Source organism: Hermetia illucens, chromosome 1 (assembly GCF_905115235.1).
Source record: "Hermetia illucens chromosome 1, iHerIll2.2.curated.20191125, whole genome shotgun sequence".
NCBI classification, from domain to species: Eukaryota; Metazoa; Arthropoda; class Insecta; order Diptera; family Stratiomyidae; genus Hermetia; species Hermetia illucens.
The window spans coordinates 74,760,270-74,785,751 of NC_051849.1; the positions used below are offsets into that span (position 1 = coordinate 74,760,270).

General features: G+C 43.7%; 2 protein-coding genes across 2 annotated transcripts in view; both read right to left on the bottom strand.

Annotated features, from left to right (window-relative positions):
* LOC119646453 (endoplasmic reticulum metallopeptidase 1-like) overlaps positions 1-7,695 on the bottom strand; it is a 30,551-nt gene extending 22,856 nt beyond the window's left edge. Inside the window, exons 1-2 of the mRNA XM_038046904.1 lie at positions 7,090-7,695; positions 6,456-6,954 (exon numbers count right to left, since the gene is read on the bottom strand). Coding sequence (XP_037902832.1) covers positions 6,456-6,954 — 499 coding nt within the window. The 5' untranslated portion in view covers positions 7,090-7,695. The remainder of the gene's footprint in view (positions 1-6,455; positions 6,955-7,089) is intronic.
* Positions 7,696-13,670: 5,975 nt separating this feature from the next.
* The window catches only part of LOC119646909 (endoplasmic reticulum metallopeptidase 1-like), a 37,843-nt gene continuing 26,031 nt past the window's right edge, over positions 13,671-25,482 (bottom strand). Inside the window, exons 7-13 of the mRNA XM_038047580.1 lie at positions 21,583-21,963; positions 21,340-21,520; positions 17,142-17,326; positions 16,944-17,087; positions 14,415-14,553; positions 14,236-14,335; positions 13,671-14,160 (exon numbers count right to left, since the gene is read on the bottom strand). Of these exons, the coding sequence (XP_037903508.1) occupies positions 13,698-14,160; positions 14,236-14,335; positions 14,415-14,553; positions 16,944-17,087; positions 17,142-17,326; positions 21,340-21,520; positions 21,583-21,963 (1,593 nt within the window). The 3' untranslated portion in view covers positions 13,671-13,697. The remainder of the gene's footprint in view (positions 14,161-14,235; positions 14,336-14,414; positions 14,554-16,943; positions 17,088-17,141; positions 17,327-21,339; positions 21,521-21,582; positions 21,964-25,482) is intronic.

Genomic DNA, 25,482 nt, shown 5'->3' on the forward strand with positions numbered 1-25,482 from the left:
GATACTGACAACTACTAGCTAGCTCAGTCAATTGGATTTTGATTAATCGTAAATGGTTCCTATCGACCGCGGCCAGCAGTAGATTTAGGAATTAACCGAAGAAATATTGACGTCGGCCTCGAACGGGACCATCATTTGGTGGTCTGTTGATTGGGAGAGTGGGTTCTACTGCATGGTGTAGTCAGTAATGCAATCGTCGCCCCTCATTGTTGTGTGACCACTGCCACTTCTGCCCTTCGATCATATTGCCCACGGGTGACTGGTTTCTCCGTCGACCAAGTTCTTTGTTTGAAATATTATAGTATCAGGCCAGATACGTCGCAGACAAGTGTTCACGAAGGCTTCGAGTTCTTAAGTGACAGTGGGGGTCATATGCGACTCCTACTATATATAGCAATACAGAAAGAATATTAGCACAGAACAGAATGTGATCTTGGTATTGAGATAAATGTATTTCCAGACTTTAGACATGGCACGTTTCTAGATATACAATTAGTCGATACCTTCCATACTCTGCCCATTAGTGCAATGATACATTGAAGTCATTCATGACCTCTGGACAGGGCATCACGCGGGACACCACTGATAACAAGAAAAGATAATATCGGTAACAAGATACAACGCTGATAGACTCCGCTATGGACCTCAAATTTCTTTGCGATTTTACTTCGATGAAGCACATGACATTTTGCGTAGTCTGCATCATATGTGGCTCTGATAATAGCTATTAGATACACTCTCTGTTCACAACTCACCTGCTAAAATCTATATGAGATAATTGTTGGGAACTGTAATTTCGGAAGCAGTTTTAATACGATTGCACAGAGATATTCGGAACAGATTCCAGATTTACTCGACTTCTTTGCAAGTCCGCTGTCAGACGTGCGTACTCTTAAGTTGCACATAGAACGATAAAACTGAATGCGTGGGCGTTCACAGTTTCCACCTTCCCAACAAATTCGGTGCCAATCGATTTTAATAAGAATTTGGTTTACACAAAACCTTAAAAAGATCAATTAGATAATGCCTCTTATCGAAAAACCCCTCAAAACTATCAAAACCCCTCAAAACTATCTGTTCGCAAAAAAAACTGCTTTCGGGTTTTTTTATCGCTACTGTAACATATGTATTTTGTGGCGCATGGAGTAAAGTGAAAATATTCAGATACGTGCGATGACTTGAAACAGGTATGTGCGTATATACATATGTATGCACAATTATGTTTGTTTAGAATGAGTATAATGTTTATGTTTTCAATATGTTTATTATTTTGAATTTTCTGCTATGTGCGAAAAAAATGTACGTAGAAAGTTCCTCACGTAAGATGAATATATCTGAGCTTCCGGTATTCCGATTTGTTTTTAAGGTATCGCTGGAAACAAAATCTTACTCAAATCGGTTCACTGCTTGTCTGTCTGTCTGGCTGTGTGTTTGTCTGTCACAAGCACTTTTCTCAGAAAGGGCTACACCTATTGACACGAAATTTGTTGCAAAGATTGGAACTGTGAGCGCCCACACATACGGTGAATTACATTGTTCCATGTAGAATTTGAAAGCAAAAGGGAGTACTCGCAACCATACAGAAAAGATGCAACATTTTTTTTTACCAATGACATAATCATCATAATCAATCAGGCCGGAGATAACTAAAATCAGTAAACATATAGATAAGATCACCACGAAGGAGGAGGTTCGCGAAGCCTTGAAGAAGCAGTTAGATCATATCGGACTACAGGATGAAAGCGCAGAGGAAAGCCTACGGGGGAACAAAAACCGGAATCATCAGCCTACCAGTAAAGGCAGCAATCAAACTGTTAGCAGCGGGGAGAATAAGAACTGGTTAGGTTATGTGTCGGCTTAAGGAGTAGGTGAAACTGAAGGGATGCGTTTGATATCTTCGCTTTGGTCACATTGCGGTCCACATGACAGGTCGAAGCAATGCAGGAAATACGAAGTGGAAGGCTGTATTGGCAAGGACTGCGGAGTTAGCGCAAATTGCTTACTGCGCAAAGAGAAGGAGGGTGTGGAGCATCGGCACATTGCCATTAACACAAATCGTATATGAGATTGATACAAATCAACCTCAACTATTGCTAGGCGGTGCAGGGCCTAATCTCGCAATGAGGGGGCTCTTTGTCGGGAAACTTTAATAGAGGTTCAGGGGAAAGCCCGGTAGCGATGGTCGAGAGGAGAAACACAACGGAAAATCGACGTCACGAAGCCACGAAAGGAGCCTCGGATAGGATGGAGTTTATAACGACGAATCCGGCAACGAAAACGGAATAACGATTTGGGTATTTTCTCATTGAACGTGCGCTCCCTACACGGACCAAATAGTGTTACGCAGCTAGCCGATACCCTGTGCCAATATAAGGCTGATGTAACAGCATTGCAAGAAATGCATTGGACAGGGGCCGGTTTTCTGGAGAAGAAACCGCATACCATATATTGTAGCGGTCATCCACTAAACCATGTATTCGGAGTAGATTCCCTAGTCAGCCAAAAACTGAAACCTGCTGAAGCTGTTATCGGTTTTGAAAGCATAAGCCAAAGGCTATGTACTCTGCGTTTACAAGGCGAATTTCGAAATATAATTAACATTAACGTTCACGCCCTTAGAGAGGAGACTCCAGAGACGGAGAAGAATACCTTCTGCTAGGTAGCCGATGGAATGATGGAATTGGTTAAATATGGAGATGACCAACTACACCAAGCGGTTCATCAACGGATGCTCCAGGTATGGGACAGCAAATCAATGTCTGACGGCTGGCAACGAGGCGTTATTTGTCTTATACATAAAAAGGAGGTATCACGCAGTGCAGCAATTATAGAGGTATCAGGTTGCTGAATACCATCTATAATATATTCTCCGCTATCTTCCTAGGCGGATACCCCCATACCTCCGGAATATCATCGGCCCATACTAAAGAGGCATCACTTTGCCTGCAGTGTGTCAGCAACAGATTAGATTTTTTCTATGCGGCAAGCAATGGAAAACCTGTTGGAATATGGTCATCAGTTACATCATTTTTTCATTGAGCATAGACAGGGTGAAACTGTACACGGCCATGAGAGAATTCGATATCTCGACGAAATTGATAAGATTGATTAGGCTGAACCTGATCAACCGAGATCATGCGTCCTCTTTAACCTGGCCCTGGAAAAAGTGATCCGGAAGTCCACCTAACTACTGGCCTATGCTGACGATATTGATATTATGGGATGAACAACCCGTGATGTATAGTTTACTTTCATCCAGATCGAGTAGCCGGCGCAAGATCTTGGGCTGCAATTTAATGAAGGCAAGACGTAGTATATTTTGGGTAGGACTGACAACCCTACATGGAAAAAAAAAAAATCGGAAGTTTTACCAACAAGTCAACAGGATGAAGCCTTATACACCTCGATGCTCATCCTGTCGAGACAAAGAGGGAAATCTGATTTCCGACAGAATGGGCATATTAGAGCGATGGGTTGAGTACTTTGATGAGCTACTGAACAACTAGAACATCGGCGAGTTAGAGGTCCCGCCAACTGAAGACGACGGACAAATACTGCCACCACCAAGTTTAGGAGAAACAGTCCGTGCAATTCATCGGCTAAAAAATCATAAGTCGCCAGGAGCCGATGGAATTACAGCCGAATTGGTTAAATATGGAGGCGACCAGTTACACCAAGTGGTTTATCAACTTGTGCTCAAGGTATGGGACAGCGAATCAATGCCTGACGATTGGCAACGAGGCATAACCTGTCTCATACATAAAAAGGGAGATATCACACAGTGCAGCAATTATAGAGGTATCACGTTGCTGAGTACCATCTATAAGATATTCTCCACTATCTTGCTAGGCCGGATAGCCCCATACGCCCAGAACATCATTGGCCCATACCAAAGAGGCTTCACTGCAGGCAAATCAGCAACAGATCAGATTTTCTCTCTGGGGCAAGCGATGGAAAAACTGTTGGAATATGGACAACAGTTGCACCATCTGTTCATCGACTTTAAAGCCGCCTATGATAGCAAAGCCAGGGTAAAACTGTACACGGCCATGAGAGAATTCGGTATCCCGACGAAATTAATAAGACTGACTAGGCTGACCCTGACCAATGTGCGAAGCCAGATAAAATCAGCAGGATCACTCTCAAGACCATTCGACATCACCAACGGTCTACGACAAGGGGATGCGCTATCATGCGTCCTCTTTAACCTGGCCCTGGAGAAAGCGATCCGTAATGCTGAGGTAAATGCAAGAGGTACGATCCTCTTCAAGTCCACCCAACTACTGGCCTATGCTGACGATATCGACATCATGGGAAGAACCACCCGAGATGTGCAAACTGCCTTCATCCAGATCGAGCAGGCGGCGCGAGATCTTGGGCTGCACATCAATGAAGGCAAGACAAAATATATGGCAACGTCAGCACCGAAGACGAATCAACCAACAACATAATAAGAACAATAATAACAAGAATAAGGATAGGAGAATACAACTTTGAGACCGTTGACAATTTCTCCTATCTAGGGTCGAAAATCACAACCGATAACAACTACGATGATGAAATCCGCGCACGGTTGTTGTCAGCCAACAGAGCCTATTTCAGCTTACAAAAACTGTTCCGCTCGAAACGTCTCACCATAGGGTCAAAGCTCTTACTGTACAAGACTATGATCTTGCCAGTCCTCATGTATTCCTCGGAAACTTGGGTTTTTGTAAGAAAAATTGCGAACTCTTGGCCGCGTTCGAGAGAAGAATCCTCCGAAGAATTTTTGGCCCCCTACATGAGGATGGACGATTCCGTAGCCTACACAATGACGAAATCTATGAGCGATACCATGACCGTCCGGTTGTGGATAAAATCCGGCTGAATAGGTTACGGTGGGCGGGTCACTTAATCCGTATGGATGAAGATGATCCCACCCGGAAAGTCTATAAGGGCAATATCTATGGTAGGAAAAGAAGACGAGGCAGACCCTGCCTAAGGTGGAGCGATGGCGTGGGCCAGGACGCCAGACAGCTTTTAGGGATATCGAATTGGTGGTGGTATTAAGGCAGGCCTAGACCGGATACCAGTTGTTGCGCCGTTGATGATGATGAAGACGTAGTATATGGTGGCAACGTCATCGCCAAAAACTAAAGAACGGCCAACATCGAATCGCACTGGTCAAACAAAAACAATAAAGACAGGAGACTACAACTTTGAGACCGTCGAAAATTTCCCCTATCTAGGGTGGAAAATCAGAACCTATAACAACTATGACGATAAAATCTGCGAATGATTGTTGGCTACTAACAGAGCTTATTTCAGCTTACAAAAACTGTTGTGTATTTCTCGAAGACCTGGGTTCTTAGCAAGAAAAATTTCCAACTCTTAGTCGCGTTCGATAGAAGAATCTTTTGGAAAATGTTTGGGCCCCACATGAGGATGGACGATTTCGCAGCATCTATAACGAAGAAATCTATGAGCGATACCACGACGACCAGACGGTTGTGGGCAAAATCCGGCTCAACAGGTTGTGGTGGGCAGGTCACCTAATCCGTATGAGTGATAGTGATCGTGCCCTGAACGGACAGCACGTAGACCCTGCTTCAGATGGAGCGATGGCGTAGATGAGGATACCAAGCAACTTTTAGGGACATCGAATTGCTGCACCTCGGCGTAAAGCTGCGATGTCTGGAGTTCCTTACTAAGGCAGGCCTAGACCGGATACCGCTTCTGGGGGCTGGCGTGCCGTGTTGGGCTTGATGCCAAAAGCGCATTCAATCCGACCAACTGGAATAGAATTAAAACAGCGTTGGCTGACATAGGTGTCCTGGGTAATGAGCGAAACTGGTGGAAAATTACCTCTCAGAGAGGAATACATAAAAACAATGATTGAGCTTTCGGGAACACCTAGAGCACTTGGAAACATGTTGCCGAATATTGTTGAGCCGAAGCACTGTTGGAGGCTGTTTCTAGCCGGAAAGGTGTGATTCATCCTGCTTTACTCGTCACCTGTGTGGGAACGGACGGGAGCAAGTGAACTCGTTTTACCGGCTGATGGCTTTTAGGAGGATCCAGAGCATGTTCTTTTTCACTGCCCAAGGTTCGCAGTAGAGAAGGGAAACCTAAACCAAACGTTCGCCCGGAGAACTTAGTTGCGGGGATGCTAAGGTCGAAAGGGAACTGGCTTACGGTTTCCTCCGCAGTCGTGAAAATACAGTAGGAGCTGCTGATGGGGGAGAGCCGAAAGGAGGGGAAGCACAAGTGCCTAAAGGCATGGTAGTCCCGCGGGGCTACGATTGGAGAGACCGGGGGTATTTTTTCGTTGATGTGAACTCCGGAGTTGGTGCGGCGACGCTGGGGCGGTCGTGTCTTTCTAAGATTTTGCACACAAAGAAAAAAAAATATTATTTTCAGGTTGAGATATTTGATACAATGTTTGCTTATATGATATAATATATGTATGTAAATACCTGCACTTTCTGGTACTGTATCAAAATGACTATTTATCAATAGGGTTGCATTACTTTTTTGTTCCGCAGAGGATAGCCTTACAACGAAGTTTTTAATACCTTTGTAGATATCAACCATATCGTCAAATATATACGACCCAAAATCTGCTGTCTGCACCTCATATTCGATATTGTATTTACTTGCGGCTGCCATCTTGATTTTTTCCACAGAATCAATTAAAAAGTTTATCGCTTGGATTTCATTTGCGATACTTCCCACTAATCTCGGTCCAATACTGGTGAACTCCTTCAAGTTATTTCGAGCATAAGACTCCACGAATTTTCCGGAATTTGATCCTGTGCCATTCTCCAGGGGATCAGGTAAACTATGGAAGATGAAGTAACTGGATGCATATAATCCTCCTGCCACGATAAGTGGGAGAAGGACCCATAAGTAGTGCAACTTCGGGTCGGATTTGTATGTTTGATAGCGGATGTTCGAGTAAGTTACTTTAATCATCTGAAAGTAGCGAGGCATAGATTGTATCTTTATTCACTGTATTAACTGTCCTGAAAAATTTTCCCTTATCAACATAACTGGGAATTTGTCTGTTAGGTGGATGTAGGCACAAATAGGAGCAGTACTTGAACTTACTGTGATATATTGGCGAATTTCCTTTGGCAGTTTCCAATGGATAATTGCATGCTATTCCATTTTTTGAACTAGTATGTAAGTTCCCACTTTTGTGGCTTTTCTAGTTGTATGGGCACTGATATTCGGTTCGCGATCTAGTTATATTCTTTTGGTTATTGATCACAAAAAGCTGAAACATTACTGACTCATAAAACTATTATAGATAATTTCACTAGTGCTGCGTCGGTCAACGAGAAAGCAGAAACACTGTTGTCCCACTTTTAAATCAAACGGACGAACTATTTTCTAACGTCTTGAAGACCACATTTCTTATCGTGTTAAAGAAATTATTTTTACGTGCACTGGAGTTGAAGAGGCACTACCGAAACCACTGTAATTTCCAAATCAAAACAATTGTGGATTTGCTTTAGTCGTAATTGTAGCAAAGCGTGGTGATTACTTCGTCGTTTCCACCTCACGCTTACCTTGCAATGCTAAGACAAAACTGATTTTGCAAATTTACCTAATTATGATAAGTACCGTAGCTGATATCATATCAGTGGACTTTGTATATAAGTATATAATTAATAAGTATCGTGCAACTGGTAATCAGCTGTTAAACTGATTAGTACACATGTTTTACTATCAATATTGAGAAATTTTAGTATTCTTATTCCAGTTGATAGTTCTATAGATAACAACCAAAACACTAAACACCATGTCAAGTACAAAGATGCATTTTCGAGATTTGGATTATATAAGAAAGCTTATCAAGCTTAGAAAATATCTTTCCTCTTATCTAGACTGATTAGGTGCCGGCGTATGGGAGCATGTGTCCTTGTTAATTATTTAAGTTTAGCAACAATCTATTAAGGTCAGGATTTGATAAGGATTATAACACCTTTTATCTTCTTAGAGTATACAAACTATATGTATGTCATTCATTGTATCCGCGGGAGCTTTTACTCTTCATACTCCCATCCAATTTCGTGATAATAGCGTCAACAGGTGAGACAGATGAACAGAATGACGTTAGATGGATTTTATAAAAAATGATAAAAAATAAGAAAAAAAATGCAGCATTACCACGTGATTACCCGCAGCAATACCATCCTGGTCGTCATCTTGGATCGTGTTTGACCTGAGATCATCGTGAAAACTTTGACCAAGAATCGATGGGGCAGAGCTGGCGGCATCAACAACAAAGACGCCGCACTGCGGACAACAGTTTCAGTACTCGTCGAAACACTTTCCTTCACCGTCCGTCCGGCTGAAGCTTCCGCTGAGGCTCGGGACGAATTACAAAGAGCGTGAACGGAACTGGATTCTTTACATAGACTGCAACTACAATTACTTGTGTGTGGTGGTGTACGGTCAGAAGATTTGTTCCTCATTCCGGGGATTACCTATCTTGTCCCTAAAAAGGACAGGGTGCAAGACCTCGCTGACGTGGGACTGATTATTTTTCCTTAACTATTTCCTTTTATTAGTGAATCTTTCATTACAGAAAATGAAACTTACATTAAGTAATCAAATCTATCAAACTATGGTACTTAATATGCTTCCTCCCAAAGATCGAAGTATATATGATAGTTAGAAGTTAGTAGAACGTTATATTGTCATCAAATATTTACATTATTGTTTCCGAATGGCTTAAGTGGTTAGAACACTGGGCTCTCATGGCGGAAAGTCTCGCTGGTGGCTGTGTGATTTGTATCATAATTTGATGTCGGATACCCGTCATGCTTGTATTGTATACCTGGTGGTGTATTGCATCGGTGCCATAGCAGCGCAGCTAGAAATGTGATGGTCCAACGTCTCTAATGCCGAACCACACATTCTGCGCTGGTCGTTTTCTTCTTTCATTATGAGCTTTTTATAAGCTCGGGTGGCGACCACGCCGTTCTGAATGGCACACATGAATCCCTTCGTCTCAGCAAAGAGCTCCCTAACATACAGCCATCTGTTCGACAAATGGCTGCGTTCATCCGCTCTTGGTCCGACATCACCTCAATCCGAGGATTGAAAGATCGATCCTTCAAGTTAAGTGGAGTCAGTCCACAGTTTGCCTTACAGACAGCCGCATGCAAGCTACTCTTTCCTGTAAAACTAAGCACGCAGTGGGTCGACTTGGCGATGATGTTGTGCCCCTATCTCCGATGTCACGAGGCAGGTTTATCCGCTCCACGGCAGAGTAATGGATGATGCACACGGAATTTGGATATAGTTGTCTGTATCTGAGGCTGAACGTTTTCCAGATCGGTTTCCGTCCACGGCAATATTTCGAATGCATAAGCCAGTGAAGGGATAGCGAATACATTCAATGCGCTTATTTCATTCTTTCCCGAGAGATGCGATTTCAGTACTAGCTTTACACGTCGCAGGAATTCGAACAGCAGAGCATCCTTCAGATCACTAACTCGAACCTGGGTTCCTTGCAGAATTCCTAGGTATTGGTAGAAGTCTGTCTCGGTCATTGCTACGATGTGGAGGTCGTGATGACCTTTGCGGATGGCTTGCATTCGACACTTGTCTTGAATATCACTTGGCTGAACATGTTTACTTTTCCTAAGGTGGTCGTCAGTACAATTTGATGTTATCTAAGTTCAATAAGTGTATCAATTCGCACTTAGCACGTAGGCTACACTTTATTGCAAAAACATGCCTCTACCTCTAGCATCATTGAGTAACCATGAAAGGGTTCACTGCCATGCAAAACCAAAGGGGACTCAAAGAATCCTCCTGGAAGATGCCTCTCTGGATATGGATAGGTTTTGAGGTTGGCACTTTTAGGTGAAAGCACTGATAAGGTGGTGTGCCACCCTTTCAAAACTGTCCCCAAAAACTTTATTAGTTTTGGATCAATGCGATACATGTAGGACATCGATTAGCCAGGTATGAGGGACGCTGTCGAAAGCCTTGGCATAATCGATATGGCAACTAAAGCGGTTTCTTTCTCCTCTAGTTACTTGTCCTACAACTATTAGTCGATAATGAGTTGCTCTTTGCAAACCTTGGAACCGACTCGGCAGCCCTTCTGCTCCTCGGACAGAATGTTGTTGGTCTGGAGGTGCAGATTGACCCTTCCACTAATGATGACGTTATGAATATGTAGAGGGTTGGTAAGCAAATAATCGGTCTTGTGTCTGTGGGGTCTTGCACCGTGTCCTTCTTAGGGAGAAGGTGGGTAATCCCCGCAGTGAGGAAGGGTGGAAATTCCTCCGGCCGACCCGTGACCTTATTTATTTATACTGTGTGCCGACCATGTATGCTGGTGAACTTTTTGTTCTTCGAGCTGTTTATGGCTCGTCGAACTTTCTCTTCGGTAACATCCGCAAAATTCATGCCAGCCGTAGTGGCATGGCGGGTGCCTTGGGCGGTGATCCGCACAGTATGCTCAGCATGCTGGGCGGGTAACCTCCAAAGGCTACCCCAATACTCTTTCGCTTCCGTCACCGAAAATTGCACTGTCTGGACGTTCTGCTGGGATTCGTTGAGTGATCTGAAAAAACTGCTGATTCCTCGCGTATGTTGCATTCTGGACACGTTTGGAATGACTTTCACCATACCGTCGTAACCGACTGCATACGACAGAATTTTCTGCTTTAGTGTGTCCAGAATTTCAAATACGGGTGTCTCACTGGGGATAGCCGAATTTTCCATGGTGGATCTCTTCGGTCACTCATACCAATAACACGCACCCGCTCCTTGATGATGGCCGGGATTGTGTCGCTGCGAGTTATAAAGCGGTATTGGTCTGCGACTCGCTGCACAGTCACGTGCGCGGAGCGGATGATGAAGACGTTCATTTTCTTAGTCCACTTAATCCGCTGCTTACCCAGACCTGTTAAAGTGGTCGCGACAGTTGTGGCGAAACAGCGGCAGCAGGCGGAGCAACGCTCCAGATCGTCATGGTTCCCAGACGTCAAACCGCCACACAACTAGCGGTTTCGACGCCGTGCTGTCCATTACGGGAGCTGACCCTGTCACCAAGTCAGACGACTCCCGTTGGTTATCCGTACCGGACCCCAAATTTCTCCTTAATCTTATTTTTGGCTTTTTTTATACCTAACTGCCAGGTGTGGTGATAGCTTCCTCAGTGAGTAATCTGGAAGACTGCAACCTTCTTGCATTTTCCTCACCTAACCCCTGAGACGCTGCGGTGGGGTGCAGCCATTCAGACTGAAGCTATCCATCCCTACCCCTTTCACAACCGGGCTTGGGACCGGCCACGGCGGACTGATTATTAATATGATTAGATCCTTCTTGCACATATTTGAAGCCTTTTGAGGCGTCGAGTTTTAGACTTTCGCAGCAGATCCTTTGCCAAACTGTTGGAATGAGTTTGTACATTTTTTTACTGATATGGACTGGTACTCGAACTTGGGTTCCATTCAAGTTGATTGGAGGATAGGTCTCCCGACGGAGCGTGAATGCTATGTGAGTGTATTTTGACTCATTAACTTTGATTTTGCAGGCGTTCAGACATTCCCCGATCTTATTTAAATACCGCTGTAGGACGCAAGATTCTAATCGGGATTCAACATAGATGGCTACTTTTTCGTCGACTAGGAAAGGTGAGACTTTAGTCAGGAGGCTTTGATACTACGGATAGGGAAATGACTGACTTCCTCCTTGGTAACTTTGGTGATTATTGTAACCAGCGATGTGCTGAATCCTCCATGGGAAGTAAATGAACTGAATAATCCTATTGAATAACTGGCTGAGATACATGATAGCGATAAGTGGTCACTCTGTGACCACTTTGCCGGTAATGTTGTGAAGACTTGGAGCTTTTGTCGGATTGACTTTCTGCAGTACGGAATTGATGATGTCTTTCGTTTTCATGCAAAACCCACTTACTGGCCTAGCGGGGAATAATCTGGGTAAAAGTGGATCACGGGCCAAGGAATTTGGTTGAAAAACAAACTGCAGATAAGTTGCAAACACGGCTCCTTTATTGGCATTGCTCCTCGCCTAGTTTCCATTGGCAGGCCTCAATGGTGGCTCAGTCTGTACCAGTTGCTTCAGCTTTTTTCGTGCCCTCCATGGAGAGTAGTAGTTATTGTGATAGGAACTGAGACTGCTCGTGAAGTGCTGGAAGTCACTTTCTGTTTATGTTTTCATCATTTCTTAGCTTTTTGGTGGCTTTTGGGAGCTCCTGCTTGAGGCTCGGGGATCGGTGGTTCTGCTATCCCCACCGTTCGTTTACTCTTTTTCAGATGTTGGATTTCTGTGGACGATATTTTGCTGAACCCACCACTACTGTTCAGCGGTGGAGAACAGCGTCAGCCTGCTGCGACGATGCATTGATTGATTGGCGTGAAAAGTCTTCAGTGGAACTCTGACGTGGAGTATGATGTATTCTCGTACTTTAACCAGTTTGTCCTCTTATTTGTTAGTTTGTTAGTCTGTTTAAATGCTTTTCAGTTCAAATTTATTGCTTGACTATTGATCCGAAGATAAGTCAAAGTTGGCTGTGCCGCAAATCTGGTTTCCACTCTAAAATCGATAAGATCAAAAATTTTGCACAGTTCAGTGGGCTAATACGTAAGCTGTCCTGAAGAAATAAAATGAAGCCCTTCGGACTTGCGTATGGTGTCGAACAGTTGTCTGCCTTTCTGAGAGTTTATTGTTAATCCCCAGTGGGTGGGCTTGGCTGGAAAGGTGAGTTCCTCGGTAGATTCGGTTAGAGGGGATATGTGTAACGTGAAGGTATTCCTTGCAGTAAGTGTCTAAGCCGGGATTTGATTGAAACTCTAGTTCCACCGTTTGGGTACTTGGTGTTGTAGAATGTGTATCTTTGCATCTGGAAGTGGTTCTTTCGTGTAAGATGCGTTTCGAAGATTGGTAAAATGTCTATAACTGTCGATTAAAAGTTTGCTCAGCTTAAGTTTGTGTTGACTGATGTCATTTGCATTCCAATGATAGATTTTGGTATGATGGAAAACACTATTCACTGATTTTTAGTAAGAAAGATTTTTTACTTTCAATGTGAAATGCACTCACTTTAATTTCCCAGTCTCAGAGCTTTATTTGAGACAGGAACTAAGACCTAGTTTGCTTCTCGGACTATTTGAATTTATTAATTAATTATGTTTTTCACGTACCTACTACGTTCGTTCTCAATGGTTGCTGCCCGTTTAGCAAAGATCCTACTGTTTGTGTCAGATAAATAATGAATAACTCGGAAGTATAAAAAATATATTTAATGTAAAGTAAAGCGCGTGACAAGTCCGATCTTAGAACTAACCTAACTTTTAGTTATATGGCTCTTCTATTACCTTTAATTGTTTACTGGTTCTTTTGTATGTTGCACTGCAGATTGTGCATGTTGGAATGTTTATTTTCTCATGGACTGAAGATGTTGTTGATGCACCTGACAGAATAACTTCTGGTGCAGTTACTAAGAATTAAATACAAACAATAGATGGTTAATATGGGAATGTTTTAAAAATGTGGATCTCTCTATGGATTGGTCAAGATACCAACATAGGAATGAGGAACTTGGTACGTAAATTGTACATCAAATCTTGGGATGCGTTGCATCTTTAAATATCTATTCTTTCTCGACTTTAATAAAAAGAAGAAATAAAATTGTCTTCACGTTATAATAAAATAATTTTATTTCAGTAGATTCTATAACTTTCATATGAGCTTACAATAGGGGTCAGTACGGCCCATTCGGGGAAAATGCTAAGAAATTCGTCAAACTCTGCCGTATGCTCAATTGGATAATTGTTATGGTGAGCTATCAGTGCAATGTCGAAAATGGGCCCTTCATAGCCTGCAGGTGCCTCAAAGTCCAAATAGAACTCAAAACTATTCGAACTCAATCCGTGTCGGTAATGTATGAAATAGGTGCTTTCTTTGAAGTAGTCCTTTTTCGGGAATTCTTCATGGAGCGACCAATTAACTAGTTGGCATTGATTAAGTGGGTTGAAAAAAACTTGCATGTGTGCTGGACCGGATATAACGAATGTGAACCTAGTGGTTCTTTCATTTAGGGCGACCCTGCTTTCAAGTTCAATTGCCGCGTTATAATCTTCGGGTATAATGGGAGGCTCTGCTGGTACCCAGTAACTGTAGTTGCTATAAATGGCATGGGAATGAATGTGTGTTACTATTCTTTCTTCAGTGTTAGCTAATAAGATTCATGACACTTACGACATAGGTTTGAATTCCGGCGAATAGACAGGAACACCGCAGACAAGCATTTCTTTGCAGTCTCCTGAAGTACGTGAATATTTACTCCTGGAAAGTATTTCTAGAATAGTTGATAGAGAGGAAATCGTATTTTTATAAAACAAGATATTGGAATAATGTACGTTTATTGTTGACTTTACCTTCTATCGAAATTGTTGAATATCTGTCCAAAGGAAGAAGAATATAACCCGAATCATTTTTAAGCTCCGTCCGAATCGTAGGATCCAATCCGGAAGTATCGTTACCCGCGTGAATTTCATGGAATGCTCTTTTTGTGTGCTACGCGCAAATGTAAGTTTTACCATGAGTACATAGATATACATATGTATGAAGATTTTTTTAAAAATTAGGAATCATTCACAGTTTGACTATTAAGAATCATAAAATTGACGATTTCCGTGCTTCCTCCATAGACTGATTGAAATGGTAGAAATAACTTGAATGTTAGTATCCGATCTTAAAGTTCAGAAAGTTTGAAACTGGAGCAAAAGCCGGCTAAGGTTTGAAATGGCTATACAACTGGACAAACAAACTTTCTTTGAAATTTTCAATAAATCTGGTTAGAAAAACCCAGTCTCTGAGCATGGTGCAATGTGAGCTTCGACAAAGGGTAGCTATCGTGAGAGTAAATGAGCTCCCATAATGGGAGAAATTGGTATCCCGACGTCGGTCGGTCTGGCTGTGGCATTGTTACTTAAATCTGCTCGAAAACAGAAGAGGAGGGCAGAGAAAAACTTCAATCACGAGCAAGGAGGACTGTAGGCTAAATTTTCCTTTTCAGAATCTTCTCTTCCGCCTTTATTAGGAAAAGAGGAAGAAAGGGAAACTAATAATGTGAAAGCAACTGATCTAACATCGGTATGTGAAAATGGAAACAAGCGCAATGTCCTATGCGAACCAGGGAAGGCTTTCAGCCGACGGCAGAGGATGGTCTTACGCAAATGTTAAAGCGCCTCGGAAGTGAAGATGTTACCATTGCTGCACAATGAGTGTGGCAATATTCAGATAAATCGGATCCAAGGAAGCGAAACTTTCGACGGAGGTGACGACTAGCTGGTAAGCCCGGTGAGATCTTCATTGGGGGCGCTGCGCACTCTTCGAACAGCGACCATTTTTTACTACATATAAGGCTACCTATGTCTGAAAACATAAACCTAGGTCAGATAACATGCAGCATGTCAAAATCTCGTCCATTCTGTTGGCGATCAGGCTAACAAAGCTGCAAAACTGCCCTTATAGCTTTCTGAGACAAGAGCTCTGGTTTTGGTTTAACAAAATATGAGGTCAATCTGAATAGTTGAGTGGTTAGAGCAAAAGGCTGTCGTATGGAAGGTAACGGTTCAAATCTCATTGGTGCCAGTGGGATTTGTATCGTGATTTGATGTCGGATACCAGCCGACTCAGCTGTGAGTTAAATCGGGGTAATACTGTCGGGAGAGCGCAATGCTGACCATACTGCCTCTTACAGTGTACTACTGTACGGTTACGGTCTTGAATGAAGTGCTCTAACACACCTCAAGGCCCTGATCCAATTGAATTGTCGCGCCAACGATGATTATTATTTATGAGGTATTGGATTTACAAAACCGAAATCCTGTGAATTCGTTAAGCGCAACAATTCTTAGACAATTCTGTACCCAGGAATTTGCTGCGATCATCTTATAGTACTAGGTTAGTGATAAGAGGAAAAACGTGATAGTTGCTCCTGTATACCTACCCTACAATTCTCTATGCCTTCCGTTGTCGAAAGAATTAAGGGATCTGGCAGGGTATGTAGAATCAAGTGTTCTTTAACACTTAGTAAATTGGGATGCGACCTCTCACCATACATATATATTTATTGAGGAAGTAAAATATGCTGCTCTAGAGGAAGGGAGCTATTTGATGTAATCACTTTAGCTGGCTTCATCACTGTAAACGTGTGGTGTGCCCCAAAATGTTAAAGTTGAGTGGAAACTGGCCGGTGCTGGACAAACTCTCATTGTCACACCACCGTCCCATAGAATTTAGTTTAACTAGTGCGGATGAACAGACTATAATATAAAGACGAAATCCAAGGAAAATGGATTGCAGTTTTCTAAACGACTAAGCATTTTTTTGGCGAGAGATGCTCAATTGAAAACTTTCAGTTAACCACTTTGCTTTAAAGAGGCTTTCCTTATTAGCCGGGATAAATGTCGGTGGAAACGAGAACTGAGAAAAAACTCAGCAATCCACCAAATGATTTCTGAATCGTGCTGGTAAACGGATGAACTTTCTTAGAAAATCGAATGGTATTTTCACAAACTCCAAAATTGAGTCAGTTCGGGCTATTTTGAAGAACATCATTTGGGAGAATAGATGATTGACTTGGAAAAGAGAGAATTGGCGGTTTATGCACACCTTTCAATATTGCAAGAGAAGACGATTACCTGATGATTACCAGTGAAAAAGCAAGAGTTGCTAAACTGTCCTTTGGACATTTCAAAGCACTTATCATTTATGTCATTTATATAGCGATATTAAAGAAGGGTATAGAGCAGTGGCAGCAAAAATCTCACTGGCGACCCTTGCTCTGGGGTAAGTGTCCACCTCTTGGCAGACCGATAGGGTAGTGATCATATTAAAACGTGGAAATTCGACTACTAAGCAATTAGAATAATTTTGTGGACAGCACGATTGATACTTACAAAAACCCAATGCCTTTCGGCAGCTGTGTATGCAGTAAATGGAAGTCCAACTGGTGTTGCCATAGTTATAGCAAATATTACGAAAACTACCATAAATCCTGAGATAACTATTTTCGGCCTCCGCAAAATACTGAATAACGGTGTCTGAAAGTTCAATTTTATTTTTAAAATCTCTATAATAATTCTGAATTGACTTACCAAAAATCCAGTTGTCAAAACTGCAACAATCACAGTAAATGCGGCAATCATTAAGTCTGAAAGACTGGTGCAACCGCTTCGACCAGTTATTGGTATGAATGTTGTGAAGATGATTTGTGAAAGGTATGAATAGAAAGCCACTGGTATTATTTGAGACACTAGAACTGGGATCACCCATATAAAGGCTGGAAAAAAGGAAAAGAATGTCTTAACATATTTACTTTGTGATCGGGAGCCTGGCGCTTCAAGTATGAAAAGCTTTGTGCATTTCTTAGATTAAAAACGACGATTCTTTTTATAATTCGCTGAAGATTCTTTTTATAGATGTGTATGGTATGGTATGGTATTGAATCGCATTGGTCAAATGAAAACAATGAAGATAAGAGGCTCCAACTTTGAGACCGTTGAAAATTTCTCCTATCTATGGTCTAAAATCACAACCGATAACAGCTATAACGATAAAATCCGCCCATGGTTGTTGGCAGCCAACAGAGCCTGTTTCAGCTTACAAAAACTGTTTCTCTCGAAACGTCTCACCATCGGGTCAAAGCTCTTACTCCAATACAGTGCGAGATCCCGGGCGGTAGACGCAGTCTATTAGAAACCTTTGTGCAGTTGCCCATCGAAGGTGAACGTTTCCGAAAAGAGGGTCTGCATCAATCGTCGACTTGACCTTGGTTTATTTTGGCTCACCAGGCAGGGGTTCCATCTACAGCGATCACCGCGCAAACTTCTTTGAACTATTGGTGGGCCACAAAGCTCGAACGTTCGAAAGTGAGAAAGATTTCTGGTTGGTCTACAAAAGCACTGGATGAAGGGACCTTCATAAAAGTGTGGTTAGACCAACTTAATAAAGCAAGTGCCTCTATAGAAAAAGCTTCCCACGTAACAAAATCAAAGCATTTCATACGCGATTCCACCAGTAATTGGGGAGGAGCTACTGGAGATCCGCGGTGGAGTGGGCGGCTGGCTCCGAGTCTGGACGGAGTACGGAATAAGGCCCTGAAGCTTTCAGTGAGATGCAAACAGGACATCTTCATTGAGTTGTTCGGAGCGTGCATGTCCGAAGAGATATTTTCTGCCGCATGGAAACAACAGAAATTGATATTGCTGTCTAAAGCTGGTAAACCTCTGCGTTCTGGACACTGTGGGGAAAATTTTAGAGCGGGTAATCAACAATATGCTCCTGGTTGTTGAGAACCAAGGACACTTTTTAGTTTGGGAGCATGTCTTCTGAAGCCAGATCAATCATTAATGCTATCAAATTGAGATGCAATTTGTGGAAAGGGTGGTGCCAGTAATTATTGCGTGGTAGTGATCCTGGTCGTGGGGATCATATCATCACTTCCATCAGATATTTGGGAGTCATGATAGATGCGAAGTTCAGTTATGAGCGATATGTGCAGCATGTTTGCGACAAAACATCCACTGCAAGTATGGTATTGACAAGAATTATGACGAACGTGCGAGAGCCACGGTATACTAGGTTGCTTATAGCTAGAATGATTGGCTCGATCTTGCTCTATGCAGCCCCTATTTGGAGAAAGGCATTGTAGATCTCAGTTAATGCTTATGCCCTTGAGTGCGGTCTACCCAAAGACAGCCCTGAAGGTCTTCCCTGCTTTCAGGGTTGCCTCAGATAAGACAGCGTAGGTCAACTCGGGAATGATGCCAATTACATCTTGGCAGAGCATGAGATTACGACCATATACGATGCCAAACCTATCTCGCCTTTATGGCAGATGAAGAACGCTGAAAGGGAGAAATTTGTAATACGTTATAACCGCGTTGGGAACGCTCTGGAAAGGTTTGGTGGGCTCACAGGCTCATCCCTGTCAGCATGGAGTGTTTGGAGAGACGCACGGTGAGATTAATTACAATCTTATCCAGTTGCTCACAGGGCAAACAGAATATCACCAGCACCTGTACATGTTTAAATTGGGCGCCTCATCCGATTTTGTTCCAGAGGACCTAGAGCATGTATTCTTCCACTGTCCAAGATTTGTGGAAGAAAGAAAGAACCTAGCAGACACTCTACGAGAGGTGCTGCAACCAAAAAAAAAAAACAAAACAGATAGGTAGACAGTACACCGATGTTAATAAGCTTTTGTATAGAACCAAAAGTTGCTTTTAGGCTTACTATCCCTAGGACATTTATGTGATAAATACAGTCTACCCCATGTTGGCTAAGTTTTAGAAAACACCTCTATGCTTCCAGGGTTTAGATCGTCTTTGACACACTAGGATTCCCCTCCAATTAATATACACAATGCGGATAACTGCTTTTAGAATCATATTAAAGAAAATTAACCCTTCCATTGGTTGGAGAAGTTCTTATGTGAAGCAGTAGGTGACCAAGAAAATGTTGTGGCGAGACAGTCAAACACGGCTGTATACGACTTTTGCAACTTTTGAGTGGAGGTTTACCAGCTTTTAAGTCCATTGGTTGGGATTACGGTTTTTCATAAGTTAAAATTTGTCCGAGGTTTCTTGATCGAAAAAAAGCCTGGAAAAGTGAAGAACAGCCAAAGCCAAAGTACAATTCAATGTAGTTAGTTCATGAAGAGTCAGATATTTTTACAGCTGATATCGAAGGAGCATTTGATAACACATCGCGTTGAGCAGAATATTAGAGAGTAGGCCGACAGTTATAAATTCTATTGTCATGAATACTGCTCAAGACTGTCCGCAGGGCGGTGTACTATCACAGCTTATGTAGAGGTATGGTAGTAAATGAACTCCTGGGTGAGCTAATAAAAACTGAAATACAGGTCCAGGGTTACGCTGACGACGTTGTTTTAATTTGTAGGGGCTAATATGAGGATGCCTTATGCTATAGAATCCAAACTGGAATAAAAGTTACTATTTCCTGGTGCAGGAGAGGAGGGCTGCGCATCAACCCAGCCAAAAACACCATAGTACCATTCACTAATAGGCGTAAGCGTGATCACCTGAGAGCCATAAGATTAGATTGTATGGAGGTGAAACGATAAACAGAGATCAAATATTTGGGAATTACGCTAGACCAGAAGTTACTCTAGAAGACGCATGTCGGAAAGCTGCGAGGGCTCTGATGACTCGCAAGTCCATTGCAGGAAAAAGATACTACTTTGTATATTCATTGCAACATTAAGGCCAGTGGTTACCGATGGGGCGATAATCTGGGCAGAAAGAACTGAAGTCAGTATAACAGCCAGGGGGATACGCAAACTAGAAAGACTGGCTTGCGTGTGTATCAGTAGGGCAGTGAGGACATGTCCAATGGCATCCCTGGAGGCTTTTCTGATATTAACCCCTCTCCATCTGCAGGTACAGATGCAGGCAAGGAGGGCGATCATCCGGATGGCCGGAAGGATAATCAGCCAGGTAGCTGCCTAAATCGACGGAAGATTGATATTTTTTCTAGGTGGTACCTCGAATTATTGATACCATTGATACATGACAAAGAGATTTCACTTTGATAAGGAGTTTGGCACACGTTGGAGTAAAAGGGCAAACTGGGAGAGCTTGGTTCTGACATACGGCTTAAAACAGCGAACCTGGTATATTGCCAGATCTCCCACAGCGGAGGGAGCGTCGTTTCATTGGTCCAAGGAAGACCTACTTTAAACCAGTGGATAAGCACAATAACATATTCTAGGCGGAAATATACGCCACAGATAACCACAGATAATAATTAACCTCCAAAGGAACTATAGGAGGCAGAACATCGTTATTCTGACCGACAGCCAAGCGGCGATCAAGGAACTTAAATCAAAGCAGGTGAACTCTAAATTAATGCGAGAAGCCGAGAATGAATACGCTCAGCTAGCACATTAAGGTCTAGATGCTCTGGGTTCCAAGCCATGTTGCGTTGGGATGCAATGAGGCAGAGGACGATTTGGTCAAGAAGGGAACAGGGGCACGTCTACACTGGGCAGAACCCTTCTCTAGAATTAGAAACGGGCTCGTGGCTGAGGGAACTCTACTGGGTAAGCCTACCAGGAATGCAGCAGAAATGCTTATGAGGGGACAAGAACCCAAGTGTACAAACGACTGTTTAAACCTCATCAAGAAGAACTTCTGGATTATAGTGGGAATACTCACTGGTCATTAACGGCTAACCAAGGGGTATTTTGGAATGCTTAAATTGGGAACTTCAAACTGAATAATGCTGGTATATAAGTAATAAGGTTCAAAACAAAATAATTTTACTTACGCCGGCTCTGAAGGCCTACTGCCCAGTTCACGATTACAGACAGCGTGTAGAAGGCAATATTAATCGTAACGGCAAATGTAGAACGAATCGAAAGACCAGTCATAACGATCACTAGAATTATGAGGATAACGCAGTAGGCATGCAGAAAAAGTTGAATTCCAAACCGCAATGGGAAGGTTTTCTGAAATAGTAAATCCAAACCATTTTATTAAATGATCACAATCAAAGGATTGAAATACTTACAGAACTCCGCTTCAAATAAATCGCAGGAATCATCGCCATAATGAAGCAAAACGGGCAAAAGTATATTCCAAATATTAGCCAAGGTTGACTGAACCAGAACAACGGGGAGTAGGTTGCATCTATGATAAGTGCGAGGACAATTGGAATGGCGGCAGCTAATATAAGTGTGGCTATTTCTATTGAAAGTATGATCCCGAAATTTTTCAATATGAATAAAATAGATTCATCCATTGTTTTGCTCATTGCCCAGATTGATATAGTCATGGCGGTTATTGAGATTACTGCAATAGAAATGTTGATGGCGATTCCAATATGTTCGGTGTAGAATATTAGGAATAGTCCAAGAAAATCGAAGAAAACGGTATGTCCTTCTGAATGTTCCTGAGAAAAGAAAACATATTTTGATGCGGGGAAAACTTCATCGTCCTGAAGCGTGTGAGATATTATTTCAAAGGTTTGCAGTCTAACGCTCTACAATTATTGATTATTGATGAAAGCTTAAGCACAAAGACGTTTAGTCAAAGGGACGTTATTTTGCTGTACTTTTCCCGTGGGAAGAAAATTCAAAGGACAAAGAACTAACAGGAATACGGAGGTAAATTATTCCGTTTGTTGATATATAGTAATTCGTTGGCTCAGAGCGAAATATAAGAAACGATTGTATATAAACTTAATACTTTCTGGGTAGAAGTTAATCCCTACGAGGGAAGATAAGCTAATGGACTATTTACTACAGGCGACTCCCAAGCAGCTGACAATACCATGATTAAGACAACAACACGTCGCGCCATCAGAAAAACCTCTGCCTAAAACTAAGGCGGACACGAAGGACGGAGTGCTAAAAGAAAAGGTGGGGAGACGAAGGAGGACTAGACCGCCAGCTTTGCTTATTAAGCCGACGGAAGGCAAGACTTTTGCGGAAGTCCTCAGCGAAATCCGTTACAAAATCAAACCCGAAGACAACGGAGCGGAGGTGTCTTCCATACGTAAAACGAAGGGTGGTGGAGTCTTAGTCGAACTAGGCCCGAAGACTATAAATAAAGTTACGTTCTGTGAAGCAGTCAAGGGGCTTCTAGGAGATAAAGCTTTGGTTTCTAGCCTGGAACCCACGTGTGCTTTGGAAATCCGAGACCTTGACTGTCTCGCGGAAAAGAACGAGGTAGAAGAGGCCATCAAACGCGAATGCCCGGAGGTAACCAATGTCTGGATTGGTATCACCTCCGCGAACTTCCGAGGCCAAAAACTCGCTATGGTGGAAGTTGCCGAGCAATACGCAAGGAAGCTTCTAAACAGCGGGAAAATAAGAATTGGTTGGGTTGTGTGTAGGATACGAATTAGGGCCGTCCCAACCAAATGTTACAGATGTTTGGATTATGGGCACATATCTGCAAACTGTCGGGGACCTGACAGAAGAGCAACATGCCGTAAATGCGGTCAGGCAGGCCATAAAGCGAACACCTGCAATGAAAAGGAAAACTGCGTCCTATGTAGGGACCGTGGCCCGACTGATGAGAGCATTGCGCACACTGCGGGATCGGGGCGGTGTCCAGTTTTCAGAGCAGAACTGGAAACTGGAAAGAGCTAGGATACGGTCAACATGAGTCGCATCCTACAAATCAATATGCACCGGAGTGCAATTGCTCACGAGTTGCTAGCGCAGTTCGCTGCGGAGAGCAAAGCTGATTTAGTACTCATCAGCGAGCAGTACCGAAACAAGGGCCCAGTTTCATGGCACCCAGACATATCAGGTACCGCTGCCATCTGGGTTCGGGACGGCACCCTCCTGGGGGTTCTTTCCCAAGGCCGAGGGGACGGGTTTGTTTTGGATTCGGTGTTCAGGGATAACGTTTTTTAGTGTCTATCTTACGCCGAATGAGACGATGCCGGACTTTCGTCGGAGGCTTGATACTTTGGAGGACGTTATCTTAAGCACGGATGGGCGGATCCTGGTCGGGGGTGACTTCAATGCTAGGACACTTGAATGGGGCATGCTTCACACAGATTCCAGAGGGAAACGAATTCTGGAAATGGCGGCGAGAACAGGACTGGTAGTTCTAAACACCGGATCCACCCCAACGTTCCGACGTAACCTTCGCATCGGAATCACTAGTGTCGCTGGTGGACGGGTGGCGAGTTCTGGAAGACTTTTCGGCAAGTGACCACCAATACATTGCTTTCGAAGTGGTGGACCCAAACTCTCGGTGTGCGCCACCCCAGCGATCTTTCTGTGTATGGAACGTCGCGAAAGTGAACACCGGGAAGTTTGTCGAAACTCTGGGAACAGGTGGGGCCACGCTGAAGGGTACTCCTGAGGGCGGTGGCGCCGCGGCTGACACTGTCGTAAATTCAGTTATGAACCTGATAACGACGGTCTGCGGAGCTTCCATGCCCAGGAAGACATCGAGGCGCGGAAAACCTTCCATGTATTGGTGGACAGTGGAAATCGCAGAGCTTCGGAAGGAGTGTCACAGGCCCCGCCGCTTAACACAACGTCTAGGCGACCGGGAGGAGGCACGTACCATAACGATGGAGTACAAATCAGCCAAAAGGAGACTCCGCAGCGCAATAAACAAGAGCAAAGCTCGCTGCTGGCAAGATCTGATCGACGAGGTGAATGGGGATCCGTGGGGACTCGGTTATAAACTTGTAACCCGAAAAATCGGGGCCCTGCAGAAACCCTGTTCACTTAAGGCCGAGCAGATGGACCGCATTGTGAGGGCACTCTTCCCTGCACACCCCGTATGGGATGGTGACGTCGGCACGGAGAGCGCAGAGGACTGTCCACTTTTCTCTGTAAAAGAGTTGGAACAGGCAGTCCTCTCTATGAAAAACAAGAAGGCGCCAGGACCCGATGGTATTCCAGCAGAGGTGTACAAACTGGTATTCCAACACCGGCCAGACCTACTGCTCGGCGCATTCAACGCTTGCCTGAAAGAGGACATTTTCCCTGCTCGTTGGAAAGTTGCTAGGCTTGCGCTGATCCCTAAAGGGAAAGGCGATCCCGAATTGCCGTTCGACGAGCAGAGGCACATAGCCGCCAAACCCGACGGGTGGTGCTCCTCGTAACGCTTGACGTCAGAAACGCCTTCAATTCCGTAAGATGGAAAGACATTCTAGGCACACTAGACAATACCTTCAACGTGCCGAACTATCTTTTACGGATTTTGAGGGACTATCTGAGGAACCGCTCCCTGCTCTATGAAATACTAGAGGGTCAAAGGTGGATGGAGGTCACGTCGGGGGTAGCACAGGGATCCATCCTAGGGCCGGACCTCTGGAACGCTACCTATGACAGTCTGCTTAAACTCGACATGCCAGAAGAGTCGCGCCTGGTCGGCTACGCAGATGATGTCGCAGCGCTTGTTGCTGGACGCACTGTCGAACAGGCGCAAAGCAGACTCGGCATATTGATGCGACGGGTAAGCGGATGGATGACTACTCATGCTTTCAACCTTGCACTGGAAAAAACCGAAGTAGTCATCCTGACTAAGAAGAGAATTCCGACCCTGCGTCCCATATCGTTCGGCGAGTCGATAATCGAGTCAAAATCAGCGGTAAAGTACCTCGGGTTGACTCTTGACTCAAAGATGAGCTTTCCTGAGCAAATCCAAGCAGCAGCGAACAAGGCTGCGGCTGGAGTTTCGGCGTTAAGTAGGCTAATGGCAAACATTGGGGGTCCTATGTCTAGTAGGCGACGTCTCCTGATGAGCTCAACGCAGTCTGCCCTGCTCTACGGCGCAGAGGTATGGGCTGGCGCTCTTAACAAGGAGGTATATCGTAGACGCCCCGCGCAAGTACAGAGACGGGGAGCTTTACGGGTGGCGTCTGCGTATTGCACTGTCTCTAAACCGGCCGTGATGGTGATCGCGGGAATGATCGCCGTTGCCCTTCTTGCTAAGG